Source organism: Melanotaenia boesemani, chromosome 12 (assembly GCF_017639745.1).
Source record: "Melanotaenia boesemani isolate fMelBoe1 chromosome 12, fMelBoe1.pri, whole genome shotgun sequence".
NCBI lineage: Eukaryota > Metazoa > Chordata > Actinopteri > Atheriniformes > Melanotaeniidae > Melanotaenia > Melanotaenia boesemani.
The window spans coordinates 30165853-30192671 of record NC_055693.1 but is presented as its reverse complement, the minus strand read 5'-3'; the positions used below and the strand labels follow the sequence as shown (position 1 = coordinate 30192671).

The 26819-nt window shown below is 40.0% G+C and overlaps 2 protein-coding genes across 3 annotated transcripts in view; both read left to right on the top strand.

Annotated features, from left to right (window-relative positions):
- Window positions 1-12516, top strand: part of tfpia (tissue factor pathway inhibitor a) — a 53503-nt gene extending 40987 nt beyond the window's left edge. Inside the window, exons 3-7 of one of the 2 annotated variants that reach the window (XM_042001462.1) lie at window positions 3959-4135; window positions 4967-5035; window positions 7328-7387; window positions 11348-11536; window positions 11626-12516. In XM_042001462.1, coding sequence (XP_041857396.1) covers window positions 3959-4135; window positions 4967-5035; window positions 7328-7387; window positions 11348-11536; window positions 11626-11693 — 563 coding nt within the window. In that variant the 3' untranslated portion in view covers window positions 11694-12516. The remainder of the gene's footprint in view (window positions 1-3958; window positions 4136-4966; window positions 5036-7327; window positions 7388-11347; window positions 11537-11625) is intronic. The other variant, XM_042001463.1, reaches the window with a different exon arrangement.
- A 4309-nt stretch (window positions 12517-16825) lies between these two features.
- LOC121650136 (calcitonin gene-related peptide type 1 receptor) overlaps window positions 16826-26819 on the top strand; it is a 34949-nt gene continuing 24955 nt past the window's right edge. The window contains exon 1 of the mRNA XM_042001461.1: window positions 16826-16977. The gene's annotated coding sequence lies outside the window, so the exon portion shown is untranslated. The remainder of the gene's footprint in view (window positions 16978-26819) is intronic.

Below are 26819 nucleotides of genomic sequence, written 5' to 3'. Positions count from 1 at the left end.
TTTGATTGATTGTGTTTTCTTTGCTTGTTAGTTGCAGTTTGATGTGAACCCATAATGTTCCATCTTTTTTTTTTTAATTAAAAGAACTCTAGAAAAACCAAGAGTTAACACTTATGTCTAAAAGTGCTTTGATTCTCCTAGGATGTCACGTTGTTTGATCAGATTATGTTTTTACTTAATCTGGCATGATTACATTGTGGGCTGGAATCTATCCCAGCAGCTGCTAGATGCAGGGTACACCATGGACAGGTCACCAGTCTATCGCAGAGCCAACAACATAAAGAGAGAAACAACTACTCACGCTCACTCCTGGGAAGAATTGAGAGTGATCAGTAAAATAATTGATGATTTGAGCTTTGTGACATGGTACATTATCCTGCTGGAAGTAGCCATCAGAAGATGCACCACTGTGGTCATAAATGGATGGACATGGTCAGCAACAATACTCAGGTAGGCTGTGGTGGTTAAATGATGCCCAGCTGGTACTAAGGGGACCAAGAACACACCCCCACACCACAACACCAGCAGCCTGTACCATTGATACAAACAGGATGATCAATTCTTTCATGTTGTTTCCATCAAATTCTGCCCCTACCATCTGAATGTGGAGCAGAAATGGAAACTAGGGAACATTTCTCCTTTTCTGTAGTCTAATTTTGTGTAAATTGTACCTGCTGTTGGTTGTGTAGCCAGTCGACATATTGTGCATTCAGAGATGATATTTTAAATATTTGAGTTCCCGTTGCCTCTTTCATTTCCAACCAGTCTGCCCATTCTCCTCTGACTTCTGACATCAACAAGACATCCTGGTCCAGACAACTGCTGCTCACTGGATATTTTCTCTTCTTCAGACCATTCTCTGTAAACCCTAGAGATGGTTGTGTGAGAAAATCCCAGTAAATACTAAGACCAACATCCATGACACGTTCAAAGTCACTTCAATCCCCTTTCTTCCTCATTCTGATGTTCAGTTTGAAATTCAGTGTGTCATCTTGACTGTGTTACATGTCTAAATGTATTATGTTGCTGCCATGGGATTGGCTGATTAGCTTTTTGCTGCTATTTGCAGGCAATTAAAGAATGAATGCAGGCTGCAGTATCATCCATCCATCCATCCATCCATATGTGTCATATGTGTCTGGTTTCTATCTAAAATGAACCAGTTGCAGCAATATGCTAAATGAAGAGTTTACTTATTTAAATTTAAATGAGGACATAACATACAGTGATCAGACTAATACAGCTGTATGGATAACAGTGAAGAGCATAATATGAGTTATCTGCTGAAATGAGTATGTTTTAATGATCATGTATTAATTTAGATCATAGTTTAAATGAGCATCCAGCTTCAGTTTGCCTTAGAACTTTCGGACTTGAGCCCAACTCTTAAAGAACGGGGTTATGATATATGCACCCAGTGCTGAGAGGGGGATTGAGCAGACTGAAGATTTAAGAGAAAAAAAGCTCTGCCACATTCAGGAAAGATGTGGCTCAGCAGGAAAAAAGAAACAAGAGGAAGTTCTTGTTTGAAATACTGACTTGTAAAGTTTGTAGATTGATATCTGAAGGCTGGAGTCCCTGAACCACTGGGGAGACAGGATGGTTGGTGGTGCCCAGTTTTTTTCACCTTCTGCTAACTACTGTACAAGCAAATACTGATCCATTCTCACTGTATGTCTTTATTATGTTTTATTAGACATCGTTGTACTATTCTGTGAAAATGTCACATCCTTTTCAAGGTCATGTATCAAACATCACATGCACATGTAAAAGTTGTTAGATCTTTCATTCTTTTGTCTTTGTACTTTCCATGCACACTCCATTCTGCTCAGGGTTGCAGGGGTCATATTAGTCATAAATGATATTACCTGCCAGCGCTGTGACGTCAAACTCATGTCAAGCCATCTTTCAAGCTTTGGTCCTCTACCAGAGGCCTGGGAGCTTGAGGGTTCTGCACAGTATGTCAGCTGTTATAGGACTGCATTCTTCTGGACTGAGATTGCTGATGGTACTCATTCCTAGAAATCTGGGACTTGTCATGAACTCAGACCTGAATTTTAGCAGTTATATTAAGACAGTTGTGAAGTCTATTCTCACTTAAAGAACATATTGAGGGCTGATATTATATATATACATATATATATATATATATATATATATATAATATCATATAATATACATATAATATTTATATGTGATATAAAGGACTGATGACTCAGCAGGATTTATAAAAACTTGTCCGTGCATTCATCTTCAGTAGGCTGGACAACTGTAATGCTGTCCTCAGCATTACATTAGGTCTCCCTAAAAAGTCCATCAGACAGCTGCAGTTAGTTCAGAACACTGCTGCTCCAGTCCTCACTAAGACCAAGAAAGTAGATCCTAGAACTCCAGTCCTCAGATCTTTACACTGGCTTCCTGTCTGTCAAAGAATTGACTTTAAAATCCTGCTGTTAGTTTACAAAGAACTGAATGGTTTAGGACCAAAAAAAATATTCTGGGTCTTCTGGTTCATTATGAACCAACCAGATCCCTCAGGTCATCAGGGTCAGGTCTACTTTCTGTTCCCAGAGTCCGAACTAAACGTGGAGAGGCAGCGTTCAGCTTTTATGCTCCTCACATTTGGAACAAACTCCCAGAAAACTGCAGGTCTGCTGAAACTCAGCAGTTTTAAATCAGAGTTAAAAACTTCTCTAATAGCTGCCTTTTATCAAAACAACTGTTAATTCCGCACACTGGAACTTTTATTTCTTGCATTTTATATATTTTATTTTAGCATTTTTTCTGCTTTTATTTAATTTTTTTCTTTTAAAGTTTGTTTTTAATGCGCTTGTTATTGCTTCCTGCTGTAATGCTTTCATTGTTTTATGTAAAGCACTCTGAATTGTCTTGTACATTAAATGTGCTATACAATGCCTCAGTCCCGGGACCTGTTGGAGCCACACTCCCAGTTTTGGAGGTCACATCCTCATGTGGTCGAATTACTACTGACACCTCTGTTGTTCAGGATTGCTACAAATATCAGATCAAACACTTCCTCTTCTGTAGCTAATCCATCACCACAATGTCCAATCGTTCAGCAATCACCAGTTTCTCTGTCTGGATCTGGATGTCTCGCGGGATCTTGGCTCTGTCTTAATACATTTGGCACCAACTCGCATCTTGACCCTGGGACGTACAGTCAGAACTTGGTACAGATTTTCGGTGTACTATTCCAGCCATCTTGTTATGGCGTCCATGTACTTGCATTGTACACCTTGCTGCTATGTACAAGATTTCTCAGAGGCCTTTTTCAAATTTTGCACCTAGATCCTATCTGTTGAGGTAGACCCTGGCCTTGATCACTGTCGTGTTCATTGCCTGTTCTCTCTGTGCTGTCTTTAAGATCATCTTTCTCTAGCCACTGATAGAACTTCTTGAAGTCAGCCACTTCAATCTGTCAGTGGTACATACCATGCAGGGGTTTATCCTTCCATCATGGTTCCACATCCTCTTCCACCATGCTGGGTTACAACTGCCTGAGGCACTGGCTTAGCAATTCATCACTGGAGGCCATCCTTCTGTTGTACTCCAGGAAGATATCAAGTCTGTATAGTCTTGTGGTGCTGGACTTTGGTAAAACTCTCCATGTATTGATGAGCTTTGTATCTTGATATCAGTAGCTCCCATTTCCTCCTTCTGCCAGGCTTTTATACCAGCTGGGTAGCTGCTGAAAAGCAGGGCATTCACATTTATACCGTTTTTCTGCTTCAAAGCTCAGAAATACTGTACAACTGTTATACAGTCTGACAGCATTACAAAATAGCAAAGCCCTTTTGTAAGCTACTATATAATGAGTAATGAATGATATTTGACAGTATCTACAGTACTGTATGAATTTTATGAATGCTTGATAATCAATAATCAAGCAATAATCAAGCTAAGTCATTATGATGGCTGTTTGTCTTCCTTTCTCTAGCTGACAAGAACCCATGCCATTTACCAGAGGCTCCTGGCCCCTGTCGGGGGCTTCTGAAACGCTTCTTCTTTGACACCAGCAGTCAGCAGTGCAAGCAATTCTATTACGGCGGCTGCTTTGGAAATCCCAACAACTTCAGGAGCATCAGTGACTGCAAGGCGAGATGTGAAGACCCAGGTAGGCCTGGCTGAATTACTGCTCTGAAACAGGAAGGACTAGTAAGACCTAAACTGTCAACACAACCTTATGTGTATTCAAAACTGCATCAAAATATACAAATCTGTTGTGTTTAGTCCAAATGTAGGCATGTTCCCACAATGTGACTGTTAAAGGGAAAAAAAGAAAGTTGTCCTCTCACAGACACATATTTGAATACTTATCCACAACCTCACAAGTCAAGCTTCAGAACAGTCATTATAGCTTATTTTTTAATTACAGGTTATTTCATTGGGTCAAATAAAAATAATAATTTTGTTTTCTTTACCTCAAAGCAACACTTCAGCACCCAGAGTCAGCAGCAGCACAGCAGATTATAGTTCCCACCTCAGAAAATTAAGTTTCTGATGAATTTTCAGCTGAGCATGAAATCACATTCCACCTTGATTTAGCATTTAAATGGTTTTAACTGACCAAAGCAGACACAATTATGCTAAACTGAGGCATGACTTTGAAGTCATTTGGGTATTGAAATTGTTGGTGAAAATAACAAGCAAGTCAGTGGACTGAAACCGTTTCAGCCAGCACCCCATGTTATACAGAAAATCAATGAACACCCCACACACTCCTCTCTTTTCATTTATTCCTCTTTTTCTAACAGTAATTTCAGACTCTTGGCTTTTATTTGAAGACAAAATGTTTGCACACCAACCAACATGCTGGTCTGGTAAAAATTTATTGAAGGAATAAAAGTTGTTGTCAATGGCCGTCAGAAAGTCTTTCTGTGGATAGCGGTAATGAGCATCATTAAATGTTAACTTTCTTCTTTTTTTGTCACATGTGTATGAGTAGTACAATCTACAGCAGCACCAGAGGTCCACACACAGTCTGCCCAGTTTGTGCAGACAACCGTCTTAACTGGTAAAACTAAATGCATGCCACAATATATATTTTTACAAGTGCAAGCTATTTAACATTTTTCTTATTAATGGTTCCTTAAAATAAACAAACCTAAATTAAAAGTTAACCCCATTTGCATACCTGCTTTTTACGCCCACCTATCGTAGCTAACAAAATATCTTAGACCGATAATTTACTGAACGCAGACCAATTAGAGTTGCTGAATTTATAGGGTGAAAGCAAAATGATAAACATGGCAACAATAAAGGAGGTGTTTAAGGCCCTTAAAACAAGCATGCTGTTTCTTGCTTTTGAAACTCGCCATAATTTTTACCACTATTGTCCCTGTGACCTTATATCTGGTCAAATGGGTCTCCACACTGCCCCCTACCAGTTACTCGCATATGGCCGCTTGTGAACACATGACTTTAATTTGTGATGTTGTGCACAAACAATATTTCAAATGCAAAATACACAAGGAAACATGCATACGCAAAATTTGAAAGCAAGTATATTCTAAGCCTTACGCCTTAGTAAGTTAAAGTTAGAAATCAGTCTGAAAAGTATAGAAACATTCATTTTTTTATAGCTATGTACCTTTGTTTCAAAGTGCAGCTTAGCTTTATTTTAAAATACTTAGTAAGAAAAAATAATATTTAAACCATGGGCCTGATTTACTAAACCAGGCAGATTAAAGTGTGGACACATATCAAAACAGCAGTGGGCAGAAGGGTCCAGCTTTGAATGGACATCCTTTAAACTGAGTTAATCTACATGAAGAGACCCAACAGCTCATTTCAGTCATGACCAAAGCAGTTTACCAGGAACAATACACATTCGTTTAGATTCACAAATGAGCAAACCTGTTTATAATCACTTCTCAGTTATGTTGTGAACACAGGCACAAATAGTTTCCATTGCTATGAAACAGGTCTCATGAGCATGAACCTGGTCAGTTAGCTCTGAAGCTCAGTTTAAAAACACTGTTGGGTCTATTTTTGTATTTTTAACTCCTACTTACAAGTGTCATTAATGCTGACTTCAGTTTTACAATAAAAAGTGCTTTTGTCTTTGTAAGATTAGACAGTGCATATAGTAAAAAAGGAAAAGTAATTGACGTGTAGCCTAAAGTTAATGATAACGAAACCTTTTTAACGTAACAGCCAACTTTCACCGTCTGCTGTCCACACCTGGGACATTTCTAAATAGCATTTTTTTCTAAGTCCTCCTTGTGTCCTTGCCATTTGGTGTCTTGATATTCCTTTGACAGCTACCGAAGTTCTGGTGCATTGATTTTAAAAAACAAACTAAAACATTTTAAAAATTAAAATCTGGAAGATGGTTTAATGCAGGACGTATCACATGACTCCTGCTAGGTAGAGACTACGTGTGTCTTGGTGACCAGTTGGTTCTTGAAATGCCTTTTTCTGACATTGCAAATAAATTTAGGAGTCCGCTCACAAGTGAAAGTTCAAACTTTTTGTTTGATAGTAAATAACAATGCAATCTACCTGAAACTACATAATGCTTAAATCTGGCTTAAATCTGACTTTTTTGTCCATACGTAACCCATTTCTGATTTGTTTTTTTTTTTTGTTTTTTGTTTTTTTTGGCTCTGATTGCACAAGTTCAAAACTGATACACACTTTAACAAATGCAGTACATATTTACTGCCATAAAAACAGCACACCACGTGTGATGCCACGTCTTCTTCTGTGCATGGTGTCACTTCGAGTTCGTAGACGGTTCACTCTGAAGCGCGATGGAGGTTGCATGTAAATTATATTATGAACAACCACGCAAAAAATCTGATCTGATCATAAAGGCCTGCAGTGTGAATGTGGTCTAAGGGAAAATTCATTCTGAAACAAAGAGACAAAAAATGACTTTCAGACACCAACTTAGAATTATGCTTTGATAGTAAATCACAGCAGTAACTTTAATCACAGATCAGGGTTTGCACCAAGCATAAAAAGTTAGTAAATCAGACTCCATGTCAGTTAATTACAGCTTTATGGAAAAATATTACCATTTTGAATTCCTCTAAACCACTAATACATACTAACAGATGCTTCAACAATACATTAAGTGTGCATGCCTTAAACCGCTGGAGCATGTTTCTCAAAACATAAATTGTTTCACTCTGGTGACTGGGCCATTTTTATGACTTGAGCAAGCTGTTCAGGGCTTCTTCCTACAGTTCTGTCCTTTTTATGCCGGCATGAATGTGGTATTAATGTTTGAATCTCTGTCTAAGAACAAAGCAAATAGATTCATTAATCTATTAACTCATGTTTCACGTTTATTCTTCAGGGGAACTGATTGTCAGCGAACCTGTGATGCCACTGAATGTCACTGATGAAAAGAGAAATGGTAAGAACGTTTGCTGCACACGCCAATCTTCTGTCCAAGAAGCCAAAGGAAACAAGACAAAGCATTTTATAGGATTCCACAAAGCAGTCTTTTGTCGTGTCTAATTATGCATAGCTAACTAGCTACTGTGAAGCCATTGACTGTCGTTGGACCTGGTATGCAGAGACAAATGAGTTCTGTTTAAGAACAGCCTTTGCTTTAGAACATTTTTACATAAATCATAGTAAAAAATTTTGTGCTAACGGTTTGCAGGATAAAACAGTTTTGAGAGTCATAAGTCGTGCTTCCATTGTTCATTTATTACACAGCGTACCATGCATGTGGGAAAGATTAAACGTTGAGGCCAAACTGAATCACTCATCTTGTCCTCAGAGTAACAGGCAGCCCAAGCTGGACTCTGAAACAGGCTGAAGCCTCAAAGTAATCACATCCAAGCAGCATGTGCAAGAAATAAGAATAAACGTCAAGGTGCAGTGATGCATAGATGGTGGACAGCTTGTAGAATTGCTTTTGTTGGGTAAAACAAAGGGCAGGAACAGAGTTCATCTGTCTCTCTCTCACACATCCCACTTGTCTCAAAGTCCTGCTTATTAATTTTCTTGGTATTAGCTGCAAGGGAGCGTATATCCCCGCTGTCATGTTCATGGGCTGCTTGGCGTGGCAGCATGAAAGCACCAGGAGACCCTGGTCCATCTCCTTCAACACCGTTACAGTGTTAATTCTAAAAATTCAATTTCACTCTTGTCAGAAAATATTAAGAGAGGGGGATTAAAGATGAGCAACCCTCCATAGTTTCAGCTCCTTGTCACTTTTTCTGAATGTAAATCTTTGCTGAGATCTTCAGCATTCAGCAGATTTTATCTGAGATATTAAAATTCAAATCAATTTTAACTGAATACTGATTGGACATTTAGTTTATTAATGAGACCAACAAGATTCATGTCAAGAATTGAGGCCCAGGTTTTAGCACCAAGATGAATTTATGTGTTTGAATTTCATATTTACTGAGGCTGAAAAATTAGCATAAACTACAACAATACTTTTCTCCCATATAAATCTTACCTGCTCAAATCTCTGTGTTTAAACTAAAGACTGACATCTTGTGGCTGAACAAGGAAGTTGAGCTGGGAAGTGTGGTTTGCTGTGGTTTGCTGTGGTGTTGAATTAGAGGAAAATAAAGCTAATAATAAATCAGCCTTGGATCAGAATTTGTTCTGAACACATGACTGAACTCTTACACGATACTATCACTGCTATCAGAAATTTGTTGATCATTTTGCTTTAGTTTGTTTCTCAAACCTTTTCTTGGTTCATTCTCTATTTTTGTGTCAGTTGAGAGTATGATTAAACAGCTTTTAAAAAAGCTATCTTTCAGATGTAAATGTAAATAAAAAAGTAAATTGTTCCTAAAAACCCCAAGATGTCATCATGAGATAAATGTAGGATATTTTTTTTATAATTATTTACCCCTATTTCCAAAAAAAGTTTAGATTTTTGTGTGAATAATAAAACACAAAGCAATGATTTACAAATCTCATAAACAATATTTTATATTAGTATAAAAAACAAGTTCAGTGTTGAAAGTGGGAAATTTAACTACAGTTTTTCTGTATAAAATAATAACTACTTTGGAATTTGGCATCAACACATAACAGAAAACGTTGGATGGGTCTGTGATTACTTCCCCTCTTCTTTTTCTGTTTTAGCAGCAGTTTGTGGTTTAGAATTGTCTTGCTGAAATATGCAAAGTCTTCTCTTTAAAAGACTAAAACCTATAAAAACCTTTAAGCATTGATAGAATCTTTCCAACAATAAGGGAACCAATGCTATCTGAGTTGGATGGTTTCTCTTCTCTTTATTCCAGAGGATCCCATATCCATCTTCCTTTTAGATAAACTTTGAATTTCTGAATTTCCATTTCTGAATCACATTCACATGATTCTATGACATGTTGTCTGCATGATACAGCTCTAACCTGCATTTGTGGAAGGTACAGTAAACTTACAGAAGGTACAGAAAATGATTTCTTGAAGTTTAGCCCATGCTGGGATTTTCATGCCAGAATCGTACCTGTTTTTAATGTAGTGTTACACAAGGGATAACAGAGACCAATATTAATTTCCGGCTGTGTCCCTTGTGCACAGAAATAAGCAGGAACAAGCAGAGATTACAGAATCAGTGTGAATAAAATACAGGGTTAAAAGACAATTGCTTTGTGAACAACCTAGGAGAGAATGACTACAACTCAGGGAGAATATTTCCGAAGTTATAATGTCTGATAACCACCAGATAGGGATAAAAAAAAAACAACAATGTAAAACTAAACAGGTTGGGGTGAAAACACAGTGATCAACAGAAAATAAACAATTATAAAATCTGTTTGAAAATCAAATAGTAAGTGTGAAAAGCAAACTTAAATGATAAAAAAAACCAAGGACAGGGACAAAAGGTCGGAAGAACTACAGATTAAGGCTATTAAAAAACAAAGCAAGGAAAAAAGAAATCAGTAATCTAACATTCATTGGACCACCATTAAATCCATTATCAGAAAATAGGAAGCATATCCCACCACAGCAAACTGCAGAGAAAGGCTAGACTAACCAACGTCACAGACCAGGCGAGAGGAAGGGAGGTGGGAGCAGACTGGGCTTTCTGTCCATAGGACCACTACGCTCAACAGCCACCTTGTAGAGCCCACTTTGCCACTGCCGACTTGGACCCACTTTTTCTTTCAGAAGTGTCTTAATTCTTGATGTCATAGATTGAACAAGACGCTGGAAACATTCTTCAAAGGTTTTTCTCCATATTGACATGACAGCATCACACAGTTGCTGCAGGTTTGTCGGCTGCATCCATCATGAGAATCTCCCGTTCCACCACATCCGAAAGCTGCTCTACTGGACTGAGATCTGGTGGCTGTGGAGGTTTTTGGAGTCCAGTGAACTCATTGTCATGATCTGAGCTTTGTGACATGGTGCATTGCTGGAAGTAGCACCAGAAGATGCTACACTGTGGTCATAAAGGGATGGAAATGGCCAGCAACAATACTTAGGTAGACTGTGGTGGTTAAACCACGCCACGCTGGTACTAAGGGGCCCAAAGTGTGCAAGAAAATATCCCACTATGAGTTTGAACCATTGATACAAGTCAAGATGGATCCATGATGGAGTAAAATGGAGAGTCATCAGACCAGACAATGTTTTTCCATCTTCTGTTGTCCAGTTTGGTGAGCTATATCAGGACAATACTTCCTTGTATGCTACTCCACCTGTTAGGGTCAAAGCTAACATCCGGTACTCCCCTCTCACCTTTGTTTTGACGTCCTTTTTGAAACAATAATAAAAGAAATTGCTTTCATGTGCAGGAGCCCCTTAGCCCCTTTATCCCCAAATGCTAGTGCTGGAACGTGGCAAGGAATTTCCTTTAAAAAGTATAATAATAACTATATTAGACAATGTAGTGATGCAAAAACATCCTCAGACACTTATAGATTACCAGGGCAAAATACAGCAGACATATTGTGTTGATAAAATCATACAAACTCTCCAAAGATCCATTCTGATTCCAGGTTTTAAGACAGCAAAACTTTACTGCACTACAGTCAATGAGGACAGTTTGTACAGCTCTGCAGGAGGCCCTGATAAAAACCCTTCCTTTGAAAAAATATCTGTTTGTTTAAGCCTGGAGAGCCTGCAGACACAAGACAAATCTATTCCTGTCAGACTGAAGGCTAACAGCATGAGAACCCCTGTGGAGTTTAAGGCCTGTGCTTATGGAAAGCAAACAGCCATCAATCATCAGCTTTATCCACTTAAAGACAACAAAATCCTCCACCATCTTCGTGATCCTGCAGTCAAACCGCCTCTAGGCTGACATACAGAATCCTCTACAGAAATATTTGTGTTTAATCTCCAATTTTTATTTAAATGAATTTGGTGTTTTTGCCTGTTTGATTGACAGATGTGAGTCATCCGGACATTTGCTTGAGTCCTATCGACAGGGGGACATGTGACGGCATAGAGAAGAGATATGCATACAACCCCAAAACCAAGAGGTGCCACAAGTTTTTCTACAGCGGCTGCGGGGGAAACGCCAACAACTTCTTGAACCGCAAAGACTGCTTTCTAAAGTGCATCAGAATCAAAAGGGGTACGGTGATTTTTAAAGGTTCAGATCCTCAATATAAGTAAAATTTTGGAGTTTAATTCATTCAAATGACTTTGTTGGTTGTGCTGCAGGTCATGGGATGGGGTTGATCCGAATAAAGAAGAAAAACATCGACAGCCTCTTAAACCGCTCTGTCTGAACATTCAGCTCTGCATGACATCCTGCACTGCTACTGTGTACTCACATATATTTATGTCTTTTTTATATTTTTGGCTTTACTTGTATCTCTCGCTTCGTGCTGCAAAATATTTCAAATCAAGTTGGCTTTAACGTACCATCTCTTTCCCACATATAAAATTACTTCAGCTCTTGTAATTCAGTCCAGATGTGCAGTATGTGTTTAAATTTAGCAAAGGTTTGTTCAGGAATCATCCATCCACCCTTAATCCTTTGATGCCTAATGTCCACTTCAGTGGACAGCTATTTAAAGGCTGTTTTCTAGTATATGCATGGGTGTGGATGGCATACTTGCACATTGCATAATGTGGCACATTTATCTTGATACTATTAAAAACAGCTTCATATCAACTGTTTATACAATAACTGATGCTTTTGTTAGTTTTAAGTAATGGTTTTGGTAAAGCTTTGCAATTGTTAATCACTGTGAACAGAATAACCAGATCAACGTGGTGGATGGCTCTTATTTCAGGAAGAATTAAACAATTTATTTCTCTTCTATTCTGTCAGACTTTTTTATATACTATATATATATTTTTATATATTATATACTTTATATATAAATATATAAATATATATTCAAACCAATAAAAAGAAGGAGAATCAATAGATATTGCTGTGGCATTATTGCGTTGTTTTAAAAAAGAACACAAGAGGGTGGTGTTGCCTAAGAAAGACGGTTAGTGGTGGTTCTTCGTCTGCACGGCCTTTAGTCTTCTTTTATTACCATGACTGTAAAGGACTGATGGGTACAAGTCTTCATTAATAAACAGCTACAATCCTCATTTTGCTCCTTGAGTTTTATTTCTGTTATTTCCTGTCAGACTTTGTCATGATGTGTAAAAAAGGAAAATAAATCCAGAGAATTTCAGCAGATTTAACACCAAAACTATGTTTTACAGGCTGGTGAGTTTACACAGTTTTCACATGAAAGTGCATCAAACCTCTATTTAGTAAACAAAATAAATTCCATGTGTTGGAGATGCAGTGGGGAGTCTCACTGAGGTGGATTGGGGGAAATCTGCTGCAATATTCACACATTATTTTTACAACTACTAACAGATGCCAATCTGATGAGAATTGATTCGTTATGTGGGAAGCAAGTTTATTCTGTTGCTAACATGCTGGCACCTCATCCAAACTCCTTTGGCTGCACTAGAAGGATTTCCTCAATATCAAGCAGGCTGGTGAAAACGTTACGTCAGTGGTTCTCAAACTTTTTACAGTATGTATCACATGAGAAAATATCGAGCTCACCAAGTACCACCATCATGAAAAACCTGAACATACAAGCAAACATATTAAGCTATAACATACATAGCTATTAGCTATGGACAGTTCATGAAGGAGCTGGGCTGCACGGTGGTGTGGTGGTTAGCACCACAGCCTCACAGCAAGAAGGTCGCTGGTTTGAATCTCAGCAGGAGGGGGAGGTTCGAACTTTGTGGCCTTTCTGTGTGGAGTCTGCATGTTTTCCCCGTGTATGCCTGGGTTCTTTCCAGGTTCTACAGTTTCCTCCCACCGTTGTGGTTTTTTTGTCCCCTATGTGTTGGCCTCGTGATGGACAGGTAACCTGTCCAGGTGTACCTGCCTCTCACAGGTAATGCTGGAATAGGCTCCAGCTTACCCGCGACCCTTAATGTTTAATAATTTTATTAAAAAATATTTATGACTTTCCTCTAAGTACCACCAAGAGGGCTCACGCATACCACTGGTAGTACACGTACCACAGTTTGAGAATATAGGCGTTACGTGGATGCGTCCTGGTTTTAGACACAGTCGCAGAAAAAAAGCAGAGCTATTTTTTTTTTTTTTTTTTTTTTTTTTTTTTACAGGTAATAATTTTATTGATTTTTTGTTTTTTTTAAATAGTACTGCGCAGAAGTCTTGACCCCCCCCCCCCCCCCCCACCCCTCTTATATATTTATATTTTGGTTCCAACTGTCAGATTTTTTTTTTTTTTTTTAATCTCTGAAAATGGTTCTGAAAAAAATAGTTGTCCTGTTACACATACATTTGTTTCCTTTTTTTGTGTTGCAGCTAGAGAAAAAGCCAAAGATAACACAGATTGATAAACATGAAAGAAAATTGTAAAAACAAGGGGACTTTGGCATATCTCAGCAAGATGCACAGTGTTCTTCAAACATTTGAGGAAACGGAACAAGTAGGGCACAAAAGAAGAAGTGTCACAGCTAAAGAAAAAACAAACATTTAGAGCAGAGGAACAGGATCTGAGAGTGATGTCCTGAAGAAATGGGATAAAGTCCAGCAAGGATCTGACTCAAGACCTTAAAGACGCATTACGTAACCTTCCGACCTTAAAACTCTGCGTTCCGGACTAGTTTGATGGCACAGTGACATTTATCAAGTGCAGTTCTGGAAATGGAAAAGTCCCTCTTTGCTCTCCATTTTATTCTTCTTTCTTTCTAAACTCGGCTCCTCTTCTCAAGTTTAGTGTTGCCGGTTCAGATCTCTTGCGCTCAGGCTTGGTCTCTTTCCCTCACACTCGGACTCATTCTCTGCTCTCTCAAAACTTCTGCTCTTGGATTTTTTTCCTCTCTCTCGGGTTGCTGAATGAGCTGTGACCCGAGGCTGAGAAACTGCACCATACAACTTTTTCATCTGGGATGCCGAGTGACGATGCTGCCGAGTTTCGCTTCACACGCTAGTAAACGGATCAACACACCGGCTGTTTTGAACACGCACCATCACTGTTTTAGCTCTTATGAAATGCAGAAAAACATTATCAGAGGAAGAAAGAGGGGAAAAAAATGAGAGAACAGGACAAAACAACAGTCAAGATAAGACTTTTACTCACTAGTGTGAGCTCACAGTTCAGATAGGATGCAAGATGGATGCCGAATTAACCAACAATAAGCGACGCATCGCTGGGAAAAATGTTCTATAGTGCATCTTTAAAGATGAAGCTGAACCTTAAGTTAATCTGTTTACTGTTCACTGACGTTTCATCAGAAATGGTCTCCATTGAACGGTGGCTGTCAAGAAGCCATTCTTAAGGAATCCCTTCTTTAAAAACGGCTTCTTGACAGCCACCCTTCAGGAACAAAAAGCTGAAGAATGCCACATGACACAAGAACTGGACTGAAGCTCAGAGGCAACATGTCGGATGAAGGGATGAATCCTCCCCAAAGCTTGGACCTCAACATTACTGAAGCAGTGTGGGATCATCTGGACAGAGAACGGAACAAAAGGCAGAAACATCTGAGGAAGAGCTTTGGAAAGTCCTTCAAGAAGCTTGGAGAACCATTCCTGGTGACTGCCTAAAGGCTGTCTAAGAAGGTTCAGGTTGCGTTGAAGGATAACTGTGATCAAATCGAATACTGGCATTAAAGCTTGTTAAAACTGTACAAACTGTTAGTCTGATACTGTGTCTGATATATCTAATCGTGTCTGCACATGTTAGTCCCTTCACCTTTATATGCTTGAGAATAAAAGTAACTCATACAGTAAGTAAAGCTGTATTTGGTTGATTGTTTCTCACCTTTAATAATACAAATTGCTGTTAAATTATACATGGCTGGAAAGCCTGATTAGTCATCTTTACAACGGTGTATACCTTGTTGTATATAACTTGTAAAGATCATGTTTTTGTGGAATAAGCAGTACGGCTAAACATGTGGGTTGTGATTCCCAAGAAATGTGCCAAAACCCTCTGTAATATTCTCCTGTTGGTGTTTATTCTGGTTCTTGGTTTCTTGATGGACTGGTGATTGTACTCTCCCACAATATGAAAGGAAAAATAACAATTGACAATTTTTATACACTTCATTGGTTTTACACTATCAGGAACGTCAGTAATGTTTATGGATCCATATGCAACCACAACAGCTTGGTACCTCCGTCTCATGCTGGTCACCAGTCTGGCTACATTTAGCTGTGGGATGGCATCCCGTTCCTTAACCAGGAGCTGCTGAAGGTCAACCAGCATGGTTGTATTGGTCACTCGAGCATGTACACCACGGCCAAGCTGATCTCAAGTGTCCAATTAGACTGAGGTCTGGACTCTCAGCAAGTAATTCCATCCTCTACACTCCCAAATTCTGGAGTTACTCTGTGATGAGGAAAAGAGCGTTGTCATCCGGGAGGATGGAGTTAGGTCACAGATTCAGGAGACATGGGATCACCACTGGCTGCAGGACCTTGTGATATGTCCATCATTTAGGTGGCAGTCAGGTGGGAGTCTTACATCTGTGACTGAAACACCTGGCAACACTTGATGCTCAGAACAAGAGGAAATTTTAACAGGAGAATGTTGTAGGATATTTTAGTTTTCCATGCACTTTCATAGAAATTGAATAAATTATTCAAAATGTTTTTAGTTTTTAAGTATTCTTATATAAATGCATAGATGCATACGTTATTTTACACAGATATCCTGCATAAATACATAAGGTGGCATACTTTTCTGGCCTAATTTATATGTTGGCAGCATCTTTTTTTTATTCTGAGATGGTGTTGTAGCACAAAACTGAATACATTCTTTTCAGATGGGGTAGCACAGATGGACAGATATAATTATATAGCCTTAATTAGACTTTTTCCAACACGGTTGCAGGTTTCGAAAAACATTGACTCTGCTAAGGAAGTCGAGTCAAAAGAGCCGAATCTTTGGAAGTCTGAGTCATCACTGATCAGGCTTTCCAACTATACACCAGGCGGTATTTTTAAAGGAGGGAAATAATAGATGAGCACGGTATTTATTAGATATATATATAGCATATATATATATAGATTCTTAGTTAAGGGGGGGAAGTCTAAAATTCTTCCACACAACCCATTACAGGATAGGTTGGAAAAGAAAGCACTTCAGAAGCCGGAGAGGAAAACGCGGGGAAAGCCGTGCAGACTGCGGTGAGTCAGTGGGAAGCTGCGTTCTCTCGAATAAGCCACAGTTTAATTACGTAAACTATTCCCACCAGTCTGTGTGTTGAGTGTGGGAGCTGAACCATCCTGCGCAGGAGAGACTCGCCACAGAATCCAGGTCCTCAGCTGAAGGCGCGGTGTGATGTCACAGGAAGTAGTGGGTTGACTTCAACGTCAACCTGACAGTCGCCTCAGCTGCGCTCACTGAGCGCTGGAGATCCGCTGTGTTCGTTTCGCCCGAGCCACCTTCCTGCTCTTCCCTTTTTAAATTATTTTTATTATTATTATTTTGCTTTTGGGGATTTCTCCCTGGAGTTCATTCCGGTTGGACCTGCTGTGCTGCTGCTGGACTGCTTTCTCTGGTAGGACGCGCTGAAATGGAGTGACTGTGTGCGATGCGCTTGTTTCTTCCCATCTTCCCCCTTTCCCAGGGTATCACAGTACAGGCTAGTGTCGAGCACATTTAACGCCACGGTGACAAGGCACTCGGAGTTATTTATCGAGGTCAGTGGAATCTGCAGGGATTATAGAACCGAGGGATGTGGTCCACGATCCATCAGAACACGATCCGGTTCATATGCATTCTGTAAAGAGACTGATCATGGCTATGTGGGTTTAAACGACATCGGGCTATCCAAACGCTTCGTGTTCTTAGTTTTAATGGCATAAAGAAAGACGCACCTTATGCTTTGTACGTGCTCGACTGTTGCAGACTCCTGAGGGTCAACTCGGCGTGCAGGGCTGCAGGCTTTATTGTAAAGCGTTAAATCCCCTCCAGAGAGTTAAAACTACGCATCTGTCTTCCTCACTATTACATTTATATTATAGAGCTGCACGCACTGCTGACTCAGCTGCGCGCAACCCAGACCTACCATCCTCCCCATACATTAACAAACTGCTTATATTAGAAGAGCTGAACCACACACAGGCTTTCCACATAGATTGAAGTGGAGAGCAGCGGTGCGTTCAGCTTTGAGTGAAGCTCTCAGTGAAACGGTGGTCACTGGTTGCTAAATCATCTGCAGGGTTACATAAGCAGCAGATTAGGACATGTTAGAAGTTTGTGGGCTGGACAGTGGAAAAGGATGATGATGCTAAATGATGATGATAGTGATGTGTTGGAGGATGGTATAATGACTGGCAGAGAAGTGTGATCGGGAAAGGTGGACTGGAGTTACAATGGGGGATGTGGCATAGCAGAAATGACACCCAGTCCACTCCAAAAGGGAGTGAATGGTTTTTAAGATTATTTCAGACATTAGTGAGCTCTATCTGTCATCACTTCAGATGTTATTTAGTTTTCTTACAGCATTGCAATTCCACACATAAAGCGAAGATAAAGAGCTGAAGTGGTTGTGTAAATGTTTTACATTTACTTTTTTATTTTTACATGCCTTGCATTTACCCCCCTAAAAAACTCTTTTAATTTCCCTTTAATAATATCTGTTCCTAGCATGACAGAATTAGACACTTTGGGGATGAGAGCAGGTTGGACATGCATGACGTGTCAAGCACACCTCCTCAGTCGATGATTCTTTCATGTTTCCGTCCAGTTTACTTCAAACATCATGATAAGAATCTCCCGTTGCACCACATCCCAAAGCTGCTTTGTTGGGCTGAGATCTGGTGACTGTGGAGTCCAGTGAACTCATTGTCATGTTCTAGAAAGTAGGTGGAGATGATCTGAGCTTTCTGACATGGTGTGTTATCCTGTTGGAAGTAGCATCAGAAGATGCTCCACTGTGATCATAAAGGGATGGACATGGTCAGCAACAATACTCAGGTAGGCTGTGGTGGTTAAACCAGGCCACGTTGGTACTAATGGGCCCAAAGTGGGCCAAGAAAATATCCCCCCACCATTACACCAGCAGCAGCCTGAACCGTTAATACAAGGCAGGATGGATCCTTGTTTTCATGTTGTTTCCACCAAATTCTGAGCCTAGCATCTGAATGTGGAGCTGAAATGGAGACTCATCAGACCAGCAACGTTTCTCCATCTTCTATTGTCCAGTGTTGGTGAGTCTGTGTGAATTGTAGCCTCAGTTTCCTGTTCTTAGCTGACAGGAACAAGACTGTGTGGTCCAGACAACTGCTGCTATGAAGTGATCTAGGATACTGTACAGTGGTAGTGAATACAATGCGACTGGAAAAGCATTAATTATTGACCTTTTTCCTTTTATTTTAAAGTATATTTATGAATATGAAAGTCCATAAAAATATGACGTTTTATATAAATATTTTTCTACAAACTCTTAAATTGCATATTGCTGCAGCATACAACATTTGGACAAAAAACCAGAAAAAGCTTTCCTTTCCACACACTTTAGTTGATCATATATATTTTCAGTTTAGCCTCTGAGGCTCTTCCGACCTCTTCCGACGTGCTGGGCCTACACTCCTGCTGCGCACGAGGTGTTTGGGCAGCACAATTGTCCTGCAATCCTCCACATTCAGCCCTCAAACCATTATGCTGAGAGTTTACAGCCCATGTCAAGAAGGCAGCCATTAAATGTGAACGAGACAAAGGCCTTGTTAGCGCTGCTCCAAAAGTCTTCTCAATCTCTACAATGGATCTTTTCCTAATGCAGAGGGCTTTAGGAGTCTGTCAGTGGAATCTGGTGGAATTCACTCTGTGGTTCAGGAGTAGAGCTGCTCTGCACTTTGCCAGTAAAAGGATGATATTTTTTGTTGTTGCTTGTTCAGGAGAATCTATATCATCACTACTGGTAGCCTACTCTGAGTGCAAAGCCCATCCAATTCCCAGTCACAAGACTAATGATGATTCTCATGAAACTCAACCCTCCATTAATCATCACTGCACAGCGAGAACATCCAGCCTGCCCCTTATCGATTCTCCAATTATTTTCCTTGCCCTGTTTTAGACTTTGCAAAATCCTCAAATATTAAAGGCAATTTCAAAATTTTACAGCATCCTGGTTGTCCTGTAAACGTATTTCTGCTCTGGTTAAATCAGAAACCCGTGTCATCTTACCACAGGCTGAGGATATCATGTTACACAAAAGCATAACAATGTACATATGTAGTGTTCCTCCTTTGGTGCTGGATTCAGTTTCAGGGAGGTGAAACTTGTTGAGTTTTTTTTTCCACTCATACATTATGAAGGGTAATTTTATTTTTTCCCTTCCGAGTTTAATTTTAGTTCAGGTCTGCCAGTGGGCTGTGGAGTGGGCTGATGTGAGTGGTGATTGGCACTTTGAGCTGCAGTTGCTTGTGAGGGATAGAGAATACTGTGTGGTTTTAAAAGCATTGCGTGAGCTAAACAAACTGTCAGTGACACACACACACACATCCTTATTTACTGTGTGGGAGGGGTTTCTGGTATACAAATGAAAAGATGGTTCCTGGGAAGCTTTGAATGTTTGCCTTCTAAAGGTGAGCCTGTGTTATGGTGTAGTTGGTGCAAATGAGTAAACAACAAGTTCCAGTGTAGCTGTTCTGTCTTAGAAAACAAAATTGCCATATTATTTAGGAATTCTTACCAGAAAAAGGCAGTTAATGAAAATTTGTTCTACAAATGCAGTGATGTCTCTTTTTCAAAAGCTCCCTTTCCAAACACTTCAGACAACTTTGAATCTTTCTTCTTCTTTGCATTTTGTGGTCGGCGGCAGACATTTCTCTTGGATTTCTCATTTCTCTTGGATCTCCAATTAGCTGACTTACTCTACTGTGACAATATGACTATTATAATTGCTAGGCTCATTCTGCTGCAAGCTGTGCAGAAAATGTATAAATATTATTGCAGTTAATTGGTTTCCAGGATTGTTAAAAGTCTGAAGTTGCTCGGTTCCCTTTAGCAAATCATAGCCCACTGTTGGCGTGGTGTGAAGTGGGGGGTGTTGATGAAGCTACTCTTTGTGAACATGCATTCTGCAGTTATCAGATGAATAACTAGTCTTTGGGTAGTGTATCAAACTTGTGGATTTGTGATTTGGCCATTTCCTCTGGCTGGTCTACAACTCTTTGGGGTTTTGTTACTGATTTAATAACAAAGATGATAAATGCTGTAGCTTGATTTAACTGTGTATGTAAACTTTTTCTCACTTTCTTTTTGGCTGTTTTGAATCAGGGAATTTTTTGTTTGTTTGCATCTTTCTCCCCCATGTGACCCAAAGTCTCCCACTACTGCTCACCTCTTTACCATCGATATGGTGTCTGTACCTGCCTTAAAGCCAGTTGGATTCCCACCAAAAAACGGTTGTCTAGTGCTGCAAAGGCCAAGACTGCATAAACTTGGTGCTGCGCTGTTGTCTACTTATTATAAACAAGGGGGCTGAAATAGAAGATTTTTATTTTTTTATTTAGGCTAATTGATGAGGCAAGTTTTGCATTTTGTACATCTTGGTCAGTTTTCAGGAGGTTTGGGCCATTTCCAAAGGAAGGTGCACATTTTTCTGGAATTCCCTGCCCAATCAAACTTTGGCAACAGGATCTTTTCCAACTGTTATTGTTAGAAATTAGTTTTAAATATTTGTTGACATAAAAAAGGGGTGGAACTAGGTCAAGTGTATTTAGGACAAGTTTATTTGTCTCCTTATCAGATCTTAGAATTACCTGTGTATTTTCAGTTTGGATGACACCAATTTTGTCTGTAATCTTTTATCCATACTGATTAGCCCTGTAATCACGAGTAATGGTTGGGGATTGAATTTCAATTCCCAAACTTATTTGTAATATCGAAGAGTTTCCACTGTCTACATGGCGACTTTCAGCTGTGACTGTTGGTAAGTTAAAATATTTTAGTAGCAGATGGCAATACACTCTCTTAGTGGTCGATTGATGAAGTCAGTTTTCAACATGTGCGTTTAAACTCTCCACTTGCAGTTGTAGCTTCACTTTCTGTTTCCCTTTTTATATTTGACAGCAGACAGCAGAAGGTTTTGGGCTTGTGGTTGTGCTAAAAAAGGCCAATAGAAAACATCAAAAGCCCTTAAGAAACTGTGGGCATCATATTTTCCCTTTTTCAGAATATTAAATAAGGACTAATAAATAAGTAATAAAGACAATACTTAACAGATTTATCAGTTATGTAAGGAACTAGAAGAAATACTTTGATCAGCTAGCAATTGTTATCAGTGATAGCAGTTTTGCAAAACTCCAATATTAAACACCTGTAGTGTTTTTATTTTCTGAGTGAGCTTGTTAATATGATTTAGAAAGTGACATGTTTTTTTTTTTTTTTTTTAGAAGGCCTACAGAGCAACATGAGACTTTGAAGTGATGACGACAATAGCAGTTCTGCGAGGTCGACAGTCAGGTCAGCAGGCACCGTATGAAGGATATTTGTCATCCTCCTCAGGGCCCATTGAATGTGACCACGCTCCAGGGTTATTTTCAGTGTAGCATTGCACACTGGGAACCACTCACACCAGTTCATGGAGAGCCTGACATTATTGTTGATGTTGTTAGAGTCCAATAAAAGAGTCTGTTTGGTTTTAAGTGTGATCAGATAAAAAAAACTACATTAGGGAGATCTTTTTTTATGCTGCCCTTCTGCTCTTCCATGTTCAGTCTGTGTGCACAATGTATGTATGGATGTCCATCATATCTTGCCTCAGGCTTTCGAGAATCCTTTTTTATTAACACATGTGAGTGTGCAAAATGTTCAGATGGATTGAATGACATAAAAAACAGGAGAGGGTGGAGGGGATTAGTGAAAGTGGCTCAACTTGCTTTCAGAGATCCCAAAGGGCATCTTTCTGGTTTTATGATGTTTTCTGTCAGAGAGAGAAAAAAAATCAGCTGGTAAGTGAGCTGAAGCACTTCTGATAAAATCCACAAATATAGCACGAACAACCTTTCACTCATTCCCAAAGAAAATCTGAAAGGACATGTGAACAGATATATAAAGGCTTTGGGGGGAGATTTTGGCCTGAATATCTCGCTCTGGCCGCTAATCGCTGCAGCAAATGCAGCCATGAAGAGCTTGACAGGATGCAGAAGGAAGCTGGAGCTCCTGTGTAAAGTTTTCGGTCTGGTGAAAATGTGGTGACCGGTGAAAAACAGAGTTTCTGCTCATTGCGACACATTGTCTCCAGACTGTACTGTATGACCGAAGTTAAACCGTGTGCACATGTGCATGAATCAAAACATCAATGCAAAGGAAAACTAGCAGCTATGCAGGTGCAGGCCATGATGAGGCCTGTTTTATTTTTAACCTGAGTATTTTTATCTAAGTATTTGTACTATTTTTTCCTATGCGTCGACTAGAGGCCTCATGAATTGGATCATCTTTCTATGGCAAGACTTCTCATACTCAGACAGCTATAGTGTTCTTGATGTTTTCACTAAGGTGTTGTTTTAAAACAAATGTAATTCAGAATCATTGTTGGAACAGATTTTCATGAATCTGTGCCTTCTTTGGCTGTATTGTAGCACAAAGTTTGACATTTTGGGACACAGGCTTATTTGCTTTCTTGCCAAAAGAAAAGTGAAACGATCAATACCACTGCATGATGAGTGTGTAACTGTGGTCTAGAGATTGCTCCAAGCAGCCCTGGCTTGGAGTAAATATGCTGCAACATAATCTGTCTAGTAATGCCCTGAAAGCTCACCAATTATTACGACCCATTAAATTTGCTTAATCTGTGAACAGAACATCAAGTTGTGGTCTCGTTTGTAAAGTGGCTTATCTATAACTTTGGTTCTGGATAGATGATCGACTAGATCATGTGAGAGGGAAATTTAAAGCTGCTGATCAGAGGAATCTGTGGTTAGAGCCAGGCAGTGCTACAGGATTTAGTAAGATCACATTAATATAATAACACAAGTATTAACAAGCTATTGTGATTATAATTTAAGCCAAACAATCAGCGTGAGATTACTGAGGTAAACCACAGCACAGCAATTCTTTGTAATAATACTTTTCACTGAAGATTAAATAAAATGCATTTATATAAAAACACAGGTATTAGCAAGTTATAGTTTAACCCATTTTAAATGATCAGTGTGTGATTACTGAATAAAACTTTAGCAAAAACGTGGTTTAAGTGTCACTGTTTTGTAAAGAGTCAAACTTCTGAAAATTCTGGATCCTTGTTTGCATAAACATGCAGGGGTTTTAAATACTCTTATTTTTCATTGATGATTCACTAAAAAGATCATTACAATGACAAAATCCTTTTATGTGAATTTTAAGCAACAAGCCAGCATTTTTCATTGATTTATTCATTTATTATCTGTGCCACTTCGTCCATTAAGGGTCGTGGGGAAGCCGGAGCCTGACGCAGCAACAGGTGAGAGGCAGGTACATCCTGGACAGGTCACCAGTGCATCGCAGAGCCCACACAGAGAGACACACAACTATTCACTCCTAGAGAGAATTTGACCAGTTAACCTGACATTTTTCATTGAAAACTCACTAAAACAGATAAATTTTAGGGAACTTTTAGTTTTAGAATATGGCAACTTTGATGTGCATGATTTACTTCCTCCAAGTTTTTGGTCTTTTCTGTTTTCTATTAGCTTAAAAGCAAAATTCTGTCATGTGTGGTCATGCTAACTTGAACATGCTGATTTTTTATTTAATCCACATCTATACAGATGTAAGAGTGATCCCAGTTTTCTCAGTTAACTATGAACAAGAGAGCAAAGGTGTTTTTTTTTAAAAAAACAATTATTAAAGTACTGTTTTGGTCTAGTGTTCTGTAGTTAATGGCTGAATAAAATGGAGAGATATTTGGGACCTTTTCATTTGCATTTGGGATGTTGGAACAGGTACGAGTTGTCAGGTTTTAATTCTCTGCAAATAATTGTCATCTGTTAAACTGCAACTCGTGATGTGCATAGAGTTTTGTTTAGATTATGAGACAAACAGGGTGTTTTAAGTTTATTTTAGTTCAACATGCAAGATGTTTCAGATGAAAGTACGGGCGGCAAGAGCCACTAATACTAATGAATACAGCAAAAATTAGTAAAGGATCTATTTTAATATTAATCTGTACAATATGCCAGTTGGGGTTTACAACTGAAGTACAGTAACAATAAAGCTGGTTCGCTTAAAAGACCTCCAGCAGGTGCAGTACATTTCCCTCCACCAACCAACACTACACATATTTTCTGGCTTGCTATAAAAAGGGCTCATGCTCTGCACAGCCAATGAACATGGGCATTGGATGTAAATTGTGCGTGCAATAATCTTTCAATATTCATCTTTCATTGGCTTCATTATCTGTCCTTTGACCATCCAGCTCCAGGCCAGAGAACAGGGACACAACATGTGACCTCTTTTTTTCAGCACCGGTATGAGACTCTTCTTTCTTTTTTTTTTCTCATGAGCTATGTGCATTAGTAAAAGAATGCAGGCTTTTCTCTTTTCAGCACCACACTGTAAACAGATCCATGTGCTTGCCTTGAGGATGTTGGCATGTTGGGTGTGAATGCAGTGACATGAATACTTTGGTATCTTCATTGTTGTTTCCCTTAAAACCACAAAAACATAACCTCCCTTTTGGTTTGCTAATGAAACAAACAGTCCATGCATCAGTAAAGATGGGTGTAGTGAGACTTTGGTTCTTGTCACGGGACAATCAGCTTCTCCTTCATTTCTACAGGATTGCTATTGCTTTCCATGACATCTGGTGTTGCCCATGGCAACTTGGAGATCTGTTCTCATGTGCTGGGCTACAAAGCATCAACAGCTGCAGTTTTAAACTCTTATGTAGACATTTATCAGACACTTGGGAAAATGCACAGCTGATGCCGTGGGAAATGTCCGTGAGTTATATGTGCCCCTGCTGATTACAGGAGCGAGCCCCAAGAGGAATCACGATTTCATGTCAGTCTTTTAACCTTGTGCTTCTGTTCATGGTATTTACATGCCTAACATTTCCCACAGACAGGCCGATTTGGGAATTACTGCTGTCAAGGACCCTCTTCTTTCCAGGCAATCATTAGCTTCCACTCTGTTTGCAGAAAGACAGAGCAGATCAGCAAAAGACTAAGCCCATTCCTTCCTTCTAGGTCTTCCTTATCAGGATTTTTTGCCTCGAGTGTGAAGCGGCTGGGATGGGAATCAGCACCTCCAAGTCCGAGATCATGGTCCTCAGCTGGAAAAGGGTGGAGTGCTCTCTCCGGGTCTGCAATAGGGTCCTGCCCCAAGTGGAAGAGTTTTAAGTATCTCGGGGTCTTGTTCACGAGTGAGGGAAGGATTGAGCGGGAGATCGACAGGCGGATCGGTGCGGCGTCTGCAGTGATGCAGACTCTACATCGGTCTGTCGTGGTGAAGAGGGAGCTGAGCCAAAAGGCCTACCCTCACCAATGGTCATGAGCTGTGGGTAGCGACCGAAAGAACGAGATTGCGAATACAAGCGGCCAAAATGAGTTTTCTCCGCAGGGTGGCCTGGCTCTCCCTTAGAGATAGGGTGAGAAGCTCGGGAAGGGCTCAGAGTAGAGCCACTGCTCCTCCGCATCAAGAGGAGCCAGATGAGGTGGCTCGGGCATCTGGTTAGGATGCCTCCTGGACTCCTCCCTGGTGAGGTGTTCCGGGCACGTCCCACGGGAAAGAGGCCCCGGGGCAGACCCAGGACACGCTGGACGGACTACATCTCTCAGCTGGCCTGGGAACGCTTCGGGATCCCTCCAGATGAGCTGGTGAATGTGGCCGGGGAGAGGGAAGTCTGGGTTTCCCTGCTTAGGCAGCTGCCCCCGCAACCCAACTCCGGATAAGCGGCAGAAAAATCAGTGTTGCCAGTAGGGCTGGGCGATTAATCGAACTTTAATCACAATTATGATCTGGGTTTTCAACTATCATAAAAATGAAAGGATCCGATTATTTTTGTCCTTCGCAGTTTCCTCTTGCGCTGTTTTCAGTTGCAAATCGAGCGCCACTGGCATTGCAGCGCTCTGCTGCAGACTCCTCCCACAGCCCCGTCTGCTTCAGTTTTATTCAGTGCGCGTTGCAAACACCTCGCCAGTTAAGGGCTGGACACACGGGCGGCGACGTCGCTCCTTCTCTTTCATTTTCTATGGAACTTGCACGATAAGGTGAAAATCGCTGCCCTCCTCCAGCCAAGTGACAGGCGACATTCGTGCATGTGAAATGTTGTGCTCGTTCACGCAGACGTGCACATGGGGGTTTGCGACTCGACACAAGAAAATAGAAAAATGTTAAATTTTTGGGAGTCGCGACTAAATAATCCACCAGCTTCCAGAGACACAGAGAGACAAACGTTATAAACAAACAGAA